The following is a 19,730-nucleotide window of genomic DNA, read 5'->3' as shown; positions in this document are numbered from 1 at the left end:
AACTTTTAGGATTGAAATGAAGTATAATCTCCTCTCCCTTAATTAAAACAAAACAACCTTTTCCAAGCAAAACTTTTGTTTTCTATAATTAACACTACTTATCATAATTGATTATGCTCCCACTAGCATAATAATTATTTAGCACAACGATTATGCTCCCACTAGCTTTGACATGTACTCAGAAATCGACTTCTAGAAATCAATACTTTATTGACTTTCATCACCAAAGTTCTGACTTCTGATACGAGATGCTTCGACAAAACTTTATCTAAGCTTCTCAGACTCATACATCTTTACTTAGATAGCTCACATGTATGTCTAAACAATTATGAAGAGGGATGCCGTAATCATAATGTTTAGACATGTTTGCCATTTCTCACAAGTCGATGTTAGTGTGCCGGTTAACCACACACGCTCCACTAACGACTTTGAGAATGCAAATATCACAGTTGCTATATACTTAAAATCTACTTAGTGAAAGTGTTTCCTCACCATCATTTTCATGAATCGGAAAGAAACCTTATGACACTTAGATTTTATGGTGTATGTGTTCCTATCCATGTGAATTTGTCAAAACCGTAATCACAAGACAAGTTTAGTGACAAACTCAAAACCATATGGATTGAACTTGTTCAATCTTGATTTCTTGCCTCTTGGTAGCCCAAGGGCCCACCATTGCTTCCAAGTTGTTATGCAAACAATTGAGAACTCACAGAACTCACATACATAGTCAACTTTACCAGAGTAGGCACAGAAACAAGAATTATGTCAACACGATAGGTTACAAACCTCAAGTCGTGTGCTAGTGATAAACTATAGGTTTTATTCTTGATTATCTCTTGAAACTTTCAAGACCTTTAAGACTCCCACTGTCCTCTTCACATATAAGTTTCTCTTTGTCAAGAACCATTCCTTCACAAAAAAACAAATATTCAAGAGTCAGTGCTAATTCTTATCAAGATAAACACTTCACACAATTGGTCTAAGTTGGTCTTTGTTTTATTCAAAACATCACAACTTACCAATTTCAAATGTTCAAGAGTAGAAAACATTTTAATCTACATTTGATAAGTGTTTTAAACCCTTCTTTATGTCACTCAAGGTTACCATCTTGGAGTATAACTCCAAGAATTGTTTTTGGAATGGAGTATGATTCATCTTCTTGATTTTAACCATTACAACAATTCATGAATCCTCTTCTTAGCCATACAAATGCACTAAGATGTCCTTAGAGAATCAAATTGTGATATGGTTCCATAATCATTAAGATGATCATAAAACATGATACTAAAGTACTCTCCCATCTTTTCAGATTTGAGAAACTTTTATCTTTCAGCCCAATTTGATTCTTCCCATTCGCCCTGCCATACATTGAAACTTTTCCAATGTTTCAGAATTGTACTTAAACTTCTAGGTACAACCATACTTACTAAAATTTAGTAAATCATGAAGAATAGTCTTATCGATCTTTGTGGTGCACTTTGACCTGCACACACCCAGTGTACCCGATCCTTTAGTCTTTCACCTGTCTCACATATACATGTGGTCAGGGAATTAGTCTTAACTTTCCAAAAATGAAAATTCTCATTCATCATGCAATACAACCTGCATGATTCCAAGTTTCGGTCCAATTAAAACCTTATGTGAAGAGAATCTTTCCTTATTTGATAAATTTAGACACTACCACAAATGAAAGAATCAAATGCACATTCCCATTATTGCTAGAACCATACAAACATCAATTTTTCATAAAATGTCATTGCAAGGAGATATAATAAAATAAAACATAATTTTATTTATTTATAAATGCAGAAAAAAAATTCCTTATAATGCAACTTTAAATGAAAACTATGCTATTACATATCTTCTAGCAATCTATCATAACTCTTATGTAGTAGCTCTAGAATCCGATCTTCGAACCATGCGATTGAAATCCATCTTCGCGATCCGATTCAACATACTCTTTCTTTAAGTGTCCTTCCCTTTGCTTGATCCTGCCAAACACCAAAATGTAACCGAGTCACATTTTGTATTAAGAATCATCAATAAGGAACTTAACAGAGTTAGATAGTGGGCTTTACCTGAAGCAGCGTCAAACCTTTTTGATTTTTCCTTTTCTCTTAGATCTTTCAGGTAGTTTGGGCAGTTTCGCAACCAATACCCCTTCTCTTGACAATGAAAACATATAGACTCTTTGGGAATGGTACACGGGACTATCACATACTTAGCTTTTCCATTTACCTTTTGGTCAACCGGGTTGACCAAGGCCGATCCCTTTCCATTGGGAAGAGAAAGCTTTTCTGGAGTTCCAATGTTGCCATTATCAATGTCCATGGAAGTTTGAGAAACAGACCTTCCACCCATATTTGCTTGACCATTGCGCCACATCATTTCTGACTCAGCAGCAACAAGCAAATAAGATAGATCTATTAGGGTCATGTCGTGATCTGTCACATAGTAGTTCTTAATGAACTCACTATATGACTCAGGAAGTGACTGAAGAACCCAGTCAATAGCCAACTTCCTTGGGAAAATGACACCCAACATTCTCAACCTGTCAAAGTGTGACTTCATTCCTAATACATGAGTGCACACAGGTCTTCCATCTTTATGTTTCATTGCTAGTAGGGCTTGAGTGACCTTGAATTTTTCAAGTCTTCGAGCTTGTGGGTCAGGGAGAACAAATGGAGGAGGTGGAGGTAGAGAATTATGATTTCCATGAGATTTGGGAAGATCACAGTTGTCTAAACAAGACATCTACAATGGGAGATATTCAAGTTAGTTGATTTTAAGTCCTTAATATAACACCAAATATGAAATATTAAGGCTAGGACCCAACACAATATTTTATAACTTGGAAGAGGGATGCCGTAATCCAAGCTATAAAATATTTGAAGGTAGGTGAATGACGATTCACCAATTTCCACCATGGAAAAATGAAATAAATTATTAGGTTTTAATTGGATTTGAAACTCCTAGATCTTTTGAGATTCATTGAACTTTCAATAGCATGTTTCAATCTCGATTGTGCCCTTCAGATTTTGTGACTGGGATGCTGAGGATCACAAAACAAGGTGTGAATAACCATGCAAATTCACTTGGTACCCTTAATATTATCACCTAATCAATGTGCCGGTTACCCACACGCGCTCCACCGATCTACGATAAACATTAAATCACCCTTCGTGATCCTTACTAGTCCAAGTTAGTGTGTCGGTTAACCACACACGCTCCACCAATGAATTGGTAAGGTATAAAGTGTGAATTTCATGGGTTAGCACCAAATTCACATTTTCCTAAAGTAACTAAGATTGGTAATGATAAAAATATTTAGTTACTTTATAATAATCATTATACTTTTAATGAGAATTAAAGTCATTGTCCTACCCATTCGGCTAACGACCTCCACCGATCAAGGAAGCGGTGGGTGAGAGTGGACACCCATTAAGCTGCCATTTTATAGGCAACAACCTTATACCCCCTTATAGACCGGCTTCGTGAATGAGGCCTACTAACGGTAAGACTGACTTTCTCTTATACATATATATATTATTAACTTATAATACTATCAAGTATAAGGGTTGAATTTTAACTTTTAAAACTCTAAGGGTTGGAACTAAAGTGTGTGTGAGACTTTATGTCACACCCCAAAACCAGAATGGCGGAAACGTTCTGGGGTGGAGGACGTCATGTGTAGCATCACAAACAATGAATAATAGCAATCATAGCAACACAACCATTAAAATGAATACTTTAATGAAAATGTTTACATCAGTTTGAAACTTTGTCTGAAACTTGTTTGAATTACATCAAATAGTTTGTAAAATATAAACATGCATAAAACTCCTATTGCTCCAGCTTCTCAAAAATCCAGCAAGTACCTGTCTACTGATTTCCTGAGAATACAAGCAGTTTTAAAATATCAGCATACAGCTGGTGAGTTCATAAGCGGTATTTTGTAATGAAAACTTGATGAGCTCGTAAAGGTGTTCGTATAGTTTCAAGAAAATCCGATATTTTCTTTAGTGAGAATGTAATGTTTGTAAATCCTGTATAAAACCATGAATGTTCGATACTGAAAACTATTGCGATATGCGAAAATGATACTTTATATGACTAGCTAATGCTAATCATGATGTATAAGAATTTCGTACGTGAAACCATTGTATGAGCGTTTCTGATTGAGAACTCGGGGAGTTCTCCAGTTGTAGTGTGTATTAGTTCTATTTAGTAAAATAAAACCATTGAAGAATGACCGTTTGTAAACCAAGAGTGATTTATACATATTGTGAGTCGTATAACCATACTTGATATGACTAGAGACCTTTCCAACGTTCTTCAGGCATCGAGTTAAATGACATTTGTTCACCACAGGCATGCCTGCCTAACTGTAGCTAGCAGTTCTGGTGTGGGATTGTCAGTCCCGAATAGATCTATTCACAAATCTCATGCTCTCCCTCCAGGAGACTCTGGTTATACTATGATAGGATTTATCCATGTACTCCTAAGGGTACAATAGTGAAGTAGCGCCTCACAGTATCGTACAATCTAGTTTACATGTAGTGTAGTAGCGTTTTACCATTGTGAAAATCCGTATGTATACCGTATGTAGTGATAATTATAGTTATGAATACCATGATAAAGTGGTGATGTAAACTGTAAACAATTTCTGTCTTAGTGCATATGTTTAGTAGTGAAAGTTTCTGTACTTGTTATGTTTAGAAAATCCCAAACTATACCTATTATAGTTTGCATGTATAACGTAGTGAATAGCGAATCCGGAAAACTATGCAATTTTAGTGAAAACGTCCCTTATGCTCAACATAGTACAAAAGGGTTAAAGTATGAGAATTACATGAGTTTTATATTTGTTAAAAGCTCTTTGTATTAATTTACAAAAGCGTTTATTTTTGGCTTGTATTCCCCCCTGAAAACATTAAAAACACGGAAAATGTAGGGGTATGAACTCACCTGTAGAGAGTGGTTCTGACGTGCGGTTGGAAGAGGAGTGCAGAGTGTCAGGTGTAACCTTGAGCACACAATGATCCTAATAGACACATATAGACATGTATGTGTATGAATTTAGTGTATAGACGACTAAATAAGAAGGGAAACACCATTATTGTCTAGGAAACTCTAAGATTTATGGGATACAATCACATATGATTGCATAACTAGGGTATATGGCCACCCTATAGAGTTTACGGTCAAAGAGGGTATGACCATTGGAGTTCACGGTCCAAGTGTTCACGGTCTTGATGTTTACGGTCCCTGTGTTTACGGTCCAATGACCTTACGGTCATGGAGTTCACAGTCTAATGACCTTACGGTCATAAGGTTTACGGTTCATGGGATTACGGCCCATGAATATACGGTCTTTGAAGAGTGTACGGTCCATGAGTTTACGGTCATTGAAGGTCAACCGTAAACTCATGAATCTTGCTCAACTGATGGTTTTCAAGGGCTTCATTCAAAGGAATCGGATTCTAGGGACCATGATCAGCCTTAGGAAGGGTAAAGGCCATTAGAACACTCTTTATAAGGGTTTACGGTCTATGAAGCTTCATAGGACCGTAAACTCTTTTGTTCAAGCAAAGAGTGATGGTCTTAAGTCCAAAATGAAGGATTTTGATTCGATTCATGAAGGGGAAGATGATACTTACGGTTTCTTGAAGGCAAAGAAGGCGTTTTCGGTCCAAAACATCACCGTGTTCTTGAGGATTTCTTGAGCAACTCGATGAAGGTAGAGAGAGTAGAGAGAGAAAGTCTTTGGAGTGTTTAAAGTGGTGAAATGAAGGCTAAATACCCTATATATAGGGTAGAGTTCTCGGTCCAAGAGGGGTCCACCTGACCGTAAACAAGCTTACGGTCTACATGAGTTTACGGTTACCCTGACCGTAAACTCAAGGTCTCGACCGTAAACTCCTTTCTGAGGAGGTTTACGGTTGTTAGATAGTTTAGAACTTAAACTGACACTTCCAAATACTAATTCCTTTGATTCATTAGAGTTAGAATACTCAAAACAGGTTCCAAACAGCGATAACTGGAAGCAAAATGAGTCTAACACTGATAAATATGAATGTTTACACAAGTTAGAAATTTCGGGTTGTCACACTTTACAAATTCCAAAACTTGAGGGTAAGTTTTGAACAATTCAAAAACTTTTGGATTTTCATAACTTATGAGTTTTAATTAAGGTTTAAAAAAAACTTTTAATGAAGAGACTCTTGGACATCCATAACTTGAGGACAAGTTATGGAGTCCATAAAACCATTTATGTGAAAAACTCTTCAAAAGTGTAGCTTATAACTTCTTTTAAAGAAAAACTTTTGGAATTCCATAACTTGAGGACAAGTTATGAAGTCCATTCAATGTCATAAAGATCAAGAATTAAACTATCAAACAATTTTCACATAATTCCTATGATCTACCAAAACTCATAAGTTAATGAACACTCATAATCAACAACTTTCAAGAATCATATAAACATATATAAACTTGAAACTTTGATTATAACTTTGAAATTTGGTTCACCACAATCATTACCACATCAAAAACAGGTTTTACAAGTCCAAAACAGTTTAAGGTAATGATTCCAGACCAACTCCAGCACCAAAACTCGAAAATCTACACTCAGGCCTGCCAACTCGTCGAGTGCATGAACTGACTCGGCGAGTTGGTTGAAGATATGCATGAACTCAGCGAGTTCCATGAGGGACTCGGCGAGTCAGTTGGGCAGAATGCAGTTTTCGACATTTTTCAGCAATTTGCATCTACTATTAAAGAAAACAAGCCTAGGCTCTGATACCACTGTTGGGTTTTGAGCATTCTAACACTCCTAAGGTGTACATGCAACCCTAATAACCTTGGATCTATGTTTTATCTAAAATACATGCAAATAAGAATTTCCAAGGTTTACATCCTAACTAGCATAGCATGGAAAACAAGAATCATAATACACTAGAAGAATGACATACCTTTTGATAGTGATTGATTGCTTGGACTTTGAGAGCCTAGCACCAATAGTGTGAATGCCTCAAGTGGAATCACAAATCACCACAAACTTTGGCAACTTGAGAGAATAGTATATGTGCTTTAGAAATTCGGCCACCACTCTTGTTCACACACAACTAGTCCATTTCAAGCATCATAAGCTCCTTTATATACTGTGGAGAATTAGGGTTACATCCATGTAAACCCTAATACCCATGACTCTTCCTTTCCAAGGATCCATGGGTTAAAACTGATAGGTTTTATACAAACAATCCTATGTGTGCATGCAACCCTAATTGGATCTATGTTTTCACTATAAGACATACAACTTTATGAACACAAAATCAACCCTATCATGCTCCTACAATTTTCGAAAATCATATAGAAGAGTAGAAGACATACCTTTGTTGTTATATTGCAATAACAACTAGTTTCCTTGATCTCTTAAACTCTTGAAAGCAAGCACTACAAATGTAGTGCCTCTAATGGCTCACAAACACCAAGAAGCAAGAAGGCAATTAAGAGAGAGGAGGGAGGATACTAATTTTTGGCCCTAGGGTTTCTTTTGGAACAAGTGGCCGAAAATTGAAACCTTGGGGTCTTATTTATAGTGCAGGCTGCTAGGGTTTCAGTCTAAACCCTAATGGATACCTTAGCCACCAAGTAGCCCAAGGAACCTTCTGGAATAGGGCCCTTGGACGAAAATATGATGATCCCTCATCATAATTTCGTTCCCCCCTTAGTCCATTAGGTTTCCCAGCCCAAAACGCAACTATCACACATTTGACAGTTTATACCCCTTTATTTAATTAATCTCTTTTAGTCACCAAATTAATTCCTAATTAATTTATGACTAATACTAATTAAATAAATATGATTTCTCCTTTAATATATTATTCTTATAATATATTAATAAACCATAATATCCTCTCTCTCATATCAAATTACCTTGTCAAGTTGCTTTGGTGAAGGCAACCCAAAAGGACCATGCATAGCCGGGTCAAGTACATACCAAATATAGTTACGGGCTTAGACATTAATCCAACAGTCTCCCACTTGGATAAGTCTAGTAACTATATCTCACATATGACTTCAGGATCCGATTAGCAATTGTAGCTTTCAATAGCCGCTGTCAACTCTGATCAATAATCTGTCCTTCAGATAAGGGATCGTATAATCCTCTGTTCTAGATATCATGCTGACAACACTTATTGTCCAGCATTTTGTTTCTCGATCTCTGATTTGTTCGACATAGAACTCAGTTGAACACATCAACTTCATCCTGACCGGGCCCGACACATAAGTCAAACCAAATCATCGAGTGGCCAAGATATCGCTTTTATACTCTTAGAATAAAAGGAACAGAAAACTTCGACTTATATGCTTTTATTATCTACTAGCTAAGTTATACACAATAATACGTTTTATAACATCAAGTTACTGATGCGTTTTCGTATTATCAATATATAATCAACTAGCAAACAATAACCATATCTCTAGGTCTTAAGATTATATGATATTATCATCTTGCGATCACTTGTGATAACTTTCATGAAGTGATATTAGCAAGTGCGGGTTTATTCCAATGCTCAAAACATATTTCATAAGCACTCATAAAATTTGTAGCAAACCTTTGCAATGTCCAAAGCCTTTTAGACAATCTACAAACAAATTTATGACAATCTTCTTTCATATCTACTTCCAAGATATGAGTGATTGTGGACTGTTCGAATAATCTTATTATTCAGGAAGTCAAAACATGCAAAATCGAAACAATAGATAAATAATCAACACAAGATAGTAACTTTCTTATAAATAACACACCTTTATTTAATCATCAAATGTTGAATACAAAATTATCCATTACAAGTTTCCTACCTGTCCAATCTAAACTAATATCGTCCTTTAGCCCAACGCTCCTAGCGTGCTGCAAATGCTTGACCCTACTCAGTCCCTTCGTAAGGGGATCTGCTGGGTTATCTTCCGACGATACCCTCTTCACAACGAGGAGTCCCTCTTCTACCCGATGTCTAATAAAATGGTATTTTCTGTCGATATGTCGAGATCTGCCATGATCTCTTGGTTCCTTGGTTAAGGCAACCGCTCCTTCATTATCACAGAAAATTTCCATGGGCTCCTTTATGGATGACACAACTCCAAGGTCTCCAATGAAGTTCTTCAACCATATAGCCTCCTTTGACGCCTCGCTTGCCGTAATGTACTCTGATTGACACGTTGAATCAGCTACGGTCTCTTGCTTGGAACTTTTCCAAGTCACTGCTCCTCCGTTCAGGGTAAAGACCCAGCCCGACCGTGATCGGTAATTATCCCGATCCGTCTGGAAGCTAGCGTCACTGTACCCTCGCACCCTTAAGTCATCACTCCCACCAAGGACTAGAAACCATTCCTTGGTCCTTCGTAGGTACTTAAGAATATTCTTGACAACAATCCAATGTGCTCTACCAGGGTTCCCTTGATATCTGCTGACCATGCTCAATGCGAAGGCCACATCAGAGCGAGTACAGGTCATAGCGTACATAATCGAGCCAAATGCGGAAGCGTAAGGTACTCGGCTCATATCAGCTATCTCCGCCTCTGTACTTGGGCTCTGAGTCTTACTTAGTTTGGTATTGCATTGAATTGGCAACTCCCCTTTCTTGGAATTTTCCATACTAAAACGTTTTAGTACCTTTTCCAAGTATGTATCCTGACTGAGTCCTATCAGTCTCTTACTTCTGTCTCTCACTATCCTTATTCCCAGAATATATGCAGCCTCTCCAAGGTCCTTCATAGCGAAACACTTCCCAAGCCAGGACTTGACCTCCTGCAAGGTTGGGATGTCATTTCCTATGAGCAGTATGTCATCGACATACAATACGAGGAAGCTCACTATACTCCCACTGGCCTTGACATACACACATGACTCATCTTCGTTTCGCAGAAAGCCAAACTCTTTGACCTTCTCGTCAAAACAAAGATTCCATCTGCGAGAAGCTTGCTTCAATCCATAAATGGATTTCTTAAGCTTGCACACTCTATTTGGATACTTCGCATTGACAAAACTCTCTGGCTGATTCATGTAAACATCCTCAGCCAACTTTCCATTTAGGAAAGTGGTTTTTACGTCCATCTGCCAGATTTCATAATCATGAAACGCAGCTATTGCAAGCATTACCCTAATAGACTTTATTTTAGCAACTGGCGAGAAGGTCTCATCATAGTCAACTCCAGGAGTTTGAGTAAAGCCCTTCGCGACCAATCGCGCTTTATAAGTGTGCACTTTCCCATCCATGTCTGTCTTCTTCTTGAAGATCCACTTGCACCCGACTGTCTTACGACCTGGTACATTATCAACCAAATCCAAACTTGGTTGTCATACATGGACTGAATCTCGCTGTCCATTGCCTCTTTCCATTTAGCAGACTCCGGGCCTGCCATGGCTTCCTTATAGCTATTAGGTTCATCCAGATTTACTAGTGTACTATCACTAATAAACGTATCCCTGTCAGTAGTAATATGGAAACCATAAAACTGGGGTGGAACACTAACTCTATTGGAACGTCTAAGAGGTAAGGATTGGTCAATTGGTTCAACAGGAGTTTCCTCCTCAGGTTGAGCGCCAGTGTTAGAGGTTCCTTCATCTCCTGACTCTTGAAGCTCTTCAAGGTCAATCTGACTCCCACTGTCTCCTTGACTTATGAGTTCTCTCTCTCTGAAAACCCCTCTCCTAGCAACAAAGACAACATTGTCACTTGGTCTATAGAAGAGATAGCCAAAAGACTTCTATGGATAGCCGATGAAATAACACTTCTCACTACGAGGTTCTAGCTTGTCGTGAGTCTCTCGTCTTACGAAAGCTTCACAACCCCAAACCTTGATATGTGCTAACGAGGGAGCTTTCCCTGTCCACATCTCGTGAGGTGTTTTGGCAACCTTCTTGGTGGGAACTAAGTTAAGGATGTGGGCGACAGTCTCTAAGGCATACCCCCAGAATGAGATTGGTAACGAAGCACGACTCATCATAGAACGAACCATGTCCAACAAGGTTCGATTAAGTCTCTCAGACACACCATTCAATTGTGGCGTTCTAGGAGGCGTCAATTGCGAAACTATTCCACATTCTTTTAGATAGTCGTGAAACTCAAGACTTAGGTACTCTCCTCCTCGATCAGATCGAAGCATCTTGATTTTCCTGCCCAGCTGATTCTCCACTTCATTCTTAAACTCTTTGAACTTTTCAAAGGTTTCTGACTTTTGCTTGATCAAGTAGATATATCCATATCTGCTATAATCGTCTGTAAAAGTCACGTAGAAGCGACAAGCGTCCCTTGTGGTGGATCTAAAGGGTCCACATACATCTGTATGTATGAGATCCAATACACCCTCACCCCTTTCACATGTACCAGTAAAGGGTGACTTGGTCATCTTCCCAAGTAAACAAGATTCACACACGTCATCGTCCCTAAGATCGAATGACTCCAAGACTCCATCCTTTTGGAGTTGGGCTATGCGTTTCTTGTTAACATGGCCAAGGCGACAATGCCACAAGCCTGCTTTGTCCAAACTTGTGGACGAATCAATATTCAAAACATCATTTCCTAAATTATCTATAACTAACACAGATTCATAAATCCCATTACAAGGTAATGCATTGAAATAAAAGACACCATTCAAATAAGCATTAATAGAACCATTACTATTATCAAATGAATATCTGAAACCTTGTCTAAACAAACCATGAAAAGAAATTGATGTTTCTTGCCATATCTGGCGAATAGCAACAATTATTTAAATCTAGCCCTAACCCATTACTCAACACTAAGGAATAAACTCCGATCTTGGTTACTGGTGAAGACTTCTTGTTTCCCATGATCAAGTTTATCCTTCCATGCTCCACTTCCCTACTTTTTCTTAGCCCCTGCAAATCAGAACAAATGTGGTAACCACATCCAGTATCAAGGACCCATGAAGTAGCAAGTGGTGAGTTATTAAATTTAATTAAATACATACCTGCAAAGGTGGGCTTTATCTTCCCATCCTTAATATCCTGCAGATATTTAGGGCAACTTCGTTTCCAGTGGCCCTTCTGGTGGCAATAGAAGCACTCTGCTTCCTTGGGGTCAGAAGAGGGCTTAACAGAACCTGCTTTGGTCCCACTAGAAGAGGAACCATCTTGGGTCTTACCCTTATGGTGGCTCTTAGAAGGAGCCTTCCTCTTCTTTCCCTTTCCTTGGCCAATTGCCAACACAGGAACAGCTACAGTAGAGGATGATGCAATAGATTTGTCCTTGAGGTTGCTCTCAGCTGTCCTCAAGAGCTCTTGAAGTTTACTCAGGATGACCTCTTCCTTATTCATGTGGTAGGTCATTCTGAATTGGTTATAGCAGGAAGGCAAGGAGTGGAGGATGATGTCGATAGCCAAATCCTCATCAAACTTAACATTAAGTTTGAGAAGATGATCAACATACCTTTGCATTCTTTGCAAATGAGCAGTTAGGGATTCTCCACTCCCCATCCTAGCGGTGATCATGTTGGTGATGATCTCATAGCGCTCTTGCCTCGCGCTCTGGTGGTACATGTCCAGCAAATCTTGGTGCATCTCATATGGATACATGTCCTCATAGGACTTTTGGAGTTCGAGGTTCATGGTGGCCAACATGATGCAATGAACTTTCGTTGCATCACGCTCGTGGGCCTCAAAGGCGGCCATCTCTTCTAGAGTAGCTTCTTCTGGGTTGATCTTTTCTAGCTTCTCGTCGAGGACATATTCTTTGTCCTCGTAGCGAGTTATCATGCGAATGTATCTCATCCACTCGTTGAAGTTTGAGCCATCAAATTTCACCTTTTGACATAGGTTCATCAACGAGAATGACCCAGAAGTGTTGTTGTTTGCGTTTGCGTTAGACATCTGAAATAGAAAGGAACAAAGTTTGATTAGAAATGAATCCCCAATTAAACACCCAAATGAGAAATTAGGGCTAGGATCCAACAACATTATTTACAACTTAGAAAAGGGATGCCGTAATCTAAAAGTAAATAATTTGAAGGTAAGTGAATGACGATTCACTAATTCTCACCATGAAAAACGAAAAGAAATTAAGTTTTAAATGTATTTGAAAATTCCTAGATTTATTTTGAGATTCATTGAACATTTCAATGGCATGTTTAAATCTCGATATGCACTTCAAATTTGCGACTGGGATGCCGAGGATCGCAAACAAGTTTGTGAATAACCATGCGAATCAACATGGTGCACTCAATGTCTTCATCACCTAATCAATGTGCTGGTTAGCCACGCACGCTCAATGATCTATGATAAAACATCGAGCCACCCTTTGTCACCAATGTCAATCCCAAATTAGTGTGCCGGTTAGCCATGCACGCTCCACTAACGTTTGACAGGGGTACAAAGTGTAATTCCATGGAATAGTATCAATTTCACATTTTACCCTAAAGTAACTAAGATTGGAAATTTATAAAACAATGTAGTTACTTTAATATTTCCATTATACATATAATGAGGAATTAAGTGCCCTATCCTATCCGTTCGGCTAACGACCCTCCACCAGTCAAGCAAGCGGTGGATGTGAGTGTACATCCATTAAGCGCCATTTTATAGGCAGCAACCTTATACCCACCTTATAGACTGGCTTCGTGAATGAGGCCTACTAGCGATAAGACTAGCTTATTCTTATACATATATAATAATTAATCTTATAATATCATAATTGTATAAGGGTGTATTTTAAACATTTCAAAATACTAGTGTTTTAATTATATTTAAAATTTTCGAAAATTAAAACTATTTAATTTTAAAATTTTAAACACCAAAACTTTGATTTAATAATTATCCTAAATTAAACAATTAATTTAAACTATTAAATCTTGAAGGATCATCTTTAAATTAAACAATTAATTTATCCTAATCCTTTTTATCCCCTAGATTTCGAAATTTATGGAAAGGATATTCAAAATCTTCAATTATCTAGTTTAAACAATTAAATTGATAATCACAAAGATGGTATTATCCAAATCCCTAAAATTTTGGGATCTTGTCTTGGGGACATGGGATTTTCGAAAAACCCTAGGGTTTCTTAACCCTAATTTCGAAATTATGGAGGCTAAGTAAAAGGGTTTAATAACCCTATAAAAAATCGCCAACTAGGGTTTTTGAAACCCTAATTGCGAAAATTACCAAGCCTTAGGGTTTACTTGCCATAAACCCTAATTTGTCAAGTTCATATTCTGTATCAAATCCAATTGAAAACAAAACCAAAAGCTTTGATACCACTGATAGGTTTTATACAAACAATCCTATGTGTGCATGCAACCCTAATTGGATCTATGTTTTCACTATAAGACATACAACTTTATGAACACAAAATCAACCCTAGCATGCTCCTATAATTTTCGAAAATCATATAGAAGAGTAGAAGACATACCTTTGTTGTTATATTGCAATAACAACTAGTTTCCTTGATCTCTTAAACTCTTGAAAGTAAGCACCACAAATGTAGTGCCTCTAATGGCTCACAAACACCAAGAAGCAAGAAGCCAATTACGAGAGAGGAGGGAGGATACTAATTTTTGGCCCTAGGGTTTCTTTTGGAACAAGTGGCCGAAAATTGAAACCTTGGGGTCTTATTTATAGTGCAGGCTGCTAGGGTTTCAGTCTAAACCCTAATGGATACCTTAGCCACCAAGTAGCCCAAGGAACCTTCTGGAATAGGGCCCTTGGACGAAAATATGATGATCCCTCATCATAATTTCGTTCCCCCCTTAGTCCATTAGGTTTCCCAGCCCAAAGCTCAACTATCACACATTTGACAGTTTATACCCCTTTATTTAATTAATATCTTTTAGTCACCAAATTAATTCTTAATTAATTTATGACTAATACTAATTAAATAAATATGATTTCTCCTTTAATATATTATTCTTATAATATATTAATAAACCATAATATCCTCTCTCTCATATCAAATTACCTTGTCAAGTTGCTTTGGTGAAGGCAACCCAAAAGGACCATGCATAACCGGGTCAAGTACATACAAAATATAGTTACGGGCTTAGACACTAATCCAACAAAAAGGTCCATGGACTATCCATGGACTCCCATGCATGCCAAGCCCATTCCAAATGAGTATTAGCCCATACTACATAAAATACAAGAGCCATATTTAATTGGTCACCTTTTTTATCACCAAATTAATTCTAAATTAATTTATGATCAATACTAATTAAATAATATGATTTCATATTAATATATTATAACTTATAATATATTAATAAATCATGAACATACTATTTTCAAAAGATTATCCATACAAATTATTCGGGTGAAATGCAACCCAAATGGACCATGCCGGATCGAATCAAGTGCATCTTAAATAATATTATGGACTTAGACACAAAATCCAACAAAACGTCTCCGTATAATTTTTTCAAACACGCACCTCAAACTTAAAATATCATTAATACATTCCACAAAAACACAGGACCATTCTAGCTAGGGCTTTTTTCAAGAAAAAAAAGATGCTCTCACTTCTCCCTGGCCTCTGTAACAACCGACGATATCAGTACCTCACTTTGCATGGACTTCCTGACTTCTCCTTCGACAACCTTAGGTAGCTTCTCTTCGTCAGCATCCTCGGGCTCACCTGACGTCGTCGGAGACTGCGATGATCTAAATACCCCATCCTTTCCCTCTTCTTTTCTCTAACTCTAGAAACAACCATCCACAGCCAACACTACCTCCTACTCCGTCGACAACATCCCATCCATCAGCCAAACCGGAGATCGAACCCACCAAACACCACTGGTTCTTATTCAACCGTTCATTGTTGTTATTTATATCTAGGATGTACCGGATTCCCCACCATCTCTTCAACAAAAATAAATTTAACACGCTTTCTGAATAAACCCATTTGTCTCTCTTCCTCAACGCTGTCTTCCACTCACAACAACACCTCCTTCTGCCTTCTAGCAGAAATCAAGACTAAAGCAGAAGCGTATTTCAAACAGTCCTCATAATTTCTTCAAGATTAGGGTTTTAAAGCTCTAATGTGTTATTGTTAAGTAAGGCCTATGTTCAGATATAACTGTTATTCTCTTCTTTTTTTTTCGAAGAATTCAGTGCCAAAACCCCTCTGTGCACAATCTGATTAAAATTCCTAAAAACCTATGAATCATCTATTGTGCAGGTTTGTTTGAGGCTTCACCACTTTCCCAAAGAAAATTTTGTTGCAAGTGGATTGTATTCAATACGAGAGATGCATGTATGGAGTTTCCATTTCATAAGGTTGACTTTTCCTACACTTATTTGTACTATTTTTAAACTTTATTTCATATAATTCTAAGGTTCTAGCTGCTTGGTATCCTTATTTTGCTAAAAGGTTGCTCACAGATCTGAATCTGTGTCTAAGAGATGAGTCTGCAACTTTGTTTATGATGAATGTGCACCAGATAGCTTTGAGAAGAATGCAATTAAAAATGTTCAAGTAAAATTGGGCTATGTTCATGTGGAATGCAAATTCAAAATAAGTAACAGTGTATGCTGCATATTAGTTTGTGAACCTAGTTACCTCGTTGCTGAAGAAAGTGGAAGAATGAATTTATGGACCATGAACTCAACATGAAGGTATGTTTTGCTTTACCACTTATATATGCGTACAAATTGAAATTGAAAGAATGATTTTCATATTTGTTTTTTTTACACTTGCAGTGCAGCAACAGAACACAACTATTTAGCAACATCTGATTGCTTGTCTAATTTTATAGTTTCTATGAAAAAAATACCAAATTTCCCAGCTTTGGTTGTTGGTTATACTGTATTTGGAGATTTTCGCTTGTGGTAAGCAACATCTTATTTTCCTTGCCTGAAATGAAGTCGAATTGAACCAAAAACATTTTGATTTTTTGTTTACTGCGATGTAACAAGAATAATCCTGGTATCAAAGTTTTCAGTTCTAGGAACTTCATTTCTTTCCTTCCTTCGAATAAATACATTCAGGTGTCCAAAAAGTGATTGTAAAAATAAACAAGTAGTTGGCATGATGGTGATCGAGGACACAAAAATAGACAATCATGAAGATCTGTCTCTTGTTCTTCTTGTTTCATCTGTCTCAGATCATGATCTTGATGATGAAAAACCGTTAAAAGATTGTAGATGCTGGACTCTAGCATTGTTGGGCAAAAACAAGACGATTCTGCTAAATGATTTGGATCCAAGGTACATTTACATCAGCCTATGTTTCTATGAAGTTGTTTTGATTAGAAACAATGAAATGATGTGATGTAATTGTGTAGTGTGCAGTAGCACCGTAGCTGGTGTATCAGCAGGGTATGGAATCATGTGTACATGTGAGGGCTCTCTGTACACATGGGAATTATCTTCAGGAGCTAAGCTTGGTTATCTCACGCATTGCAGAGGTATGTATATTTCATTTTTATAGCCTAATAACTAACTGAATTTTTTTAAATCTATAAATATCTTTTTAATGTTGGTGGAATCAGGAGCCACATTGTCCTGTTTGGTGGCGGATGATTCGGGCTCTTCTGGTGTATTTGCAGTGGCTGTGGATGGCACCCAGCTGCAGGTATATGCTCTTGGAACATTAGAAAATAAAAACAAAGGTACCAAAATAAGGTTCTTAATAGTTCCAACTTCCAACTTCCACTTTTTATGGGGGTGAAAATGATTTGGGTCCCAGTGAAAACACACATGGATCAAATGGTGGAAAAAGGTCTTACACTTTGTAACAAGGGTATTCTGGACCGATTTATTCAACTTCATTTACTCCTTTCAGGGATTTTTCTTTTATCATCATCATCAGATTCGACAAGCAATAATCTCTCACCCTTTTCTCTATTTATGTAACAAATCTCTTTATTTATCATATTAAATATGCAACGGCTAGAAGATCCCTTATTTTACTTGTAACTTGTATATTTGTGTTAGCACATATATATATATATATATATATATATATATATATATATATATATATATATTGTTGCATAAATTGGTAAAAGGTGAAATATTGTTGCATGAGTAATTGTACGTAGACATGTGAATTATAGTGGGAGTGTTCTTGTTTGTTTATATTTAAAAGGATTAAATGCATATTTATGAAACAACATACACCCTTTTCCCGATTATGCAACAAAATTGTTTCTTTATTAGAAAATATGCACCCGTGTATTATTTATTGTAGGACCAAAACATACGAGATTTTACCAGCAACCTGATGAAACATGGTTGTATAATCCGTGTAATCAGAAACTTAGTTATCATGTGAGTTATAGTTGGTGTGTTCTTGTTTCTATATTTATAAACTTGATATTCTGTTAGGGCTTTTTTTTTTTATCGAATGCGGTCTCGGTAAAATAATATTTGAGATAAATGACGGAACACTTGGGAAATGGGTGAATTATGCCAAATATAATAATAAATCTACATTGTAATGCGGATTCTATCACTTTTATTATGTAAGCTTCTGATAAATTCTCGGCATCTCTTGGTTTCATAGGAGCTGAAACAAACTCTTACAATCACAAAAGCTGGGATGCAGTTCATGCAAATAAAATTCCATGAGGAGATTCAGAATCTTGGTATATTTTTCAACAATTTCCTCTCTCTCTTTTCCATTTTATCATCATTCTAAAATCTTGTTGTTTTAGGTCTGCACATTCATGGTCTAGCTAGTGTTGCTTCTAGGTGTCAAATAGTCCTTGAGGAAAACCGAAAGCTATATAATGAGATCCAATATCTTAAAGGTGACATTGCCAGTTTCTTGAATGTGTTTCTTGTATCTCATGCAAAATATTTATAATGTCTCTGTTTTTATTGTTGAACAAAGGAAGGATACTCTTCAATATGATGTCTCTGTTCAAATGATTTAGATTTATAACGAGCAAGTTCGGGATCCTTGTTACTAAGGGTTTAAACAAAAAGATATCTTTTTCATTTAATAAATTCTCTCATCTCATTAAATGAAATGTTTACACCGAAATAATAAAAAAAACATTCTCATTTTTGGGTTCCTTAATCTGATATTACATTAGAAATTCGTAACAATTCACATAATGGATTCAATGTTCCAAAATGCTAGCATGGTCCACGTGGCATCTAAGGTACTCTACTTGCATTTCTCCACTCTCCACCCATACATATTTTTCTCACAGTTCTCTAGTGATATTTTTCCTTGTGTCGTAGAATGATTGGCTCCTATCTTGTTTTTTGATATTTATATGCAATTTTTTTCTTAGGCCGGGGTTGGCGAAGTTCAATACCATGGTGAGGTTGCAAGGCTTAAAGCTGCCATCAAGATTGTCAAAGGAGAAATTACTCAGGGTTTCCTTTTAATGTTGTACATGTATTGTTTTTCTATAATAAATATTATGCAATATTAGCAATGTATTACAATTACTTACTATTAGAATGATAATATGTATTTGACATATTAGTGTAATGAATTATCTTTCTTATTTATTGTATTTTATTTTGTATTATAAGACTTTTAATGTATTATTTAATTTGAAAATTACTAAATCTATCAGGATATATAATTTTTAAAACATTTAAAATTATGACACACAAAAATGTGTGTTTTCTTTCTTTATGACAAGGGATTTAATGATACGCAATGTGAGTAGTAAATGCGTGTCGTAAGGTTATGACACGCAAATGCGTGTCATCTTCTTTATGACAGGGCCTTCCTTGACATACATTGCTT

At 36.8% G+C, this 19,730-nt stretch overlaps 1 protein-coding gene across 11 annotated transcripts; it reads left to right on the top strand.

Moving 5' to 3' along the window:
* Window positions 1–15,486: 15,486 nt before the first annotated feature.
* Window positions 15,487–19,486, top strand: LOC145132471 (kinesin-like protein KIN-14Q). 11 transcript variants are annotated; one of them, XM_079067265.1, is made up of 11 exons: window positions 15,487–16,071; window positions 16,197–16,294; window positions 16,389–16,633; window positions 16,718–17,224; window positions 17,302–17,424; window positions 17,509–17,591; window positions 18,525–18,606; window positions 18,676–18,771; window positions 18,898–18,917; window positions 19,060–19,128; window positions 19,264–19,486. In XM_079067265.1, the coding sequence occupies exons 4-9, from the start codon at window positions 17,209–17,211 to the stop codon at window positions 18,903–18,905; spliced, it is 408 nt and encodes a 135-aa protein (XP_078923391.1). In that variant the 5' UTR covers window positions 15,487–16,071; window positions 16,197–16,294; window positions 16,389–16,633; window positions 16,718–17,208; the 3' UTR covers window positions 18,906–18,917; window positions 19,060–19,128; window positions 19,264–19,486. The 11 variants fall into 11 exon arrangements, with proteins under 11 accessions (XP_078923391.1, XP_078923390.1, XP_078923388.1 ...); XM_079067264.1 differs by having other exon boundaries at window positions 18,898–18,951; window positions 19,057–19,128; XM_079067262.1 differs by having other exon boundaries at window positions 18,855–18,917.
* The last annotated feature ends 244 nt before the right edge of the window (window positions 19,487–19,730 follow it).

The sequence above is a fragment of the Lactuca virosa genome, chromosome 8 (assembly GCF_052849685.1).
Source record: "Lactuca virosa cultivar CGN04683 chromosome 8, Lactuca_virosa_CGN04683_v6, whole genome shotgun sequence".
NCBI classification, from domain to species: Eukaryota; Viridiplantae; Streptophyta; class Magnoliopsida; order Asterales; family Asteraceae; genus Lactuca; species Lactuca virosa.
This window is presented reverse-complemented; position numbering and strand designations above follow the sequence as displayed.

Coding starts and splice junctions, on each gene's coding strand:
- LOC145132471 (XM_079067258.1), top strand. Junction 17,425..17,508: donor TTATCTCACGCATTGCAGAG/GTATGTATATTT, acceptor TGGTGGAATCAG/GAGCCACATTGTCCTGTTTG. Junction 18,607..18,675: donor TGAGGAGATTCAGAATCTTG/GTATATTTTTCA, acceptor TTGTTGTTTTAG/GTCTGCACATTCATGGTCTA.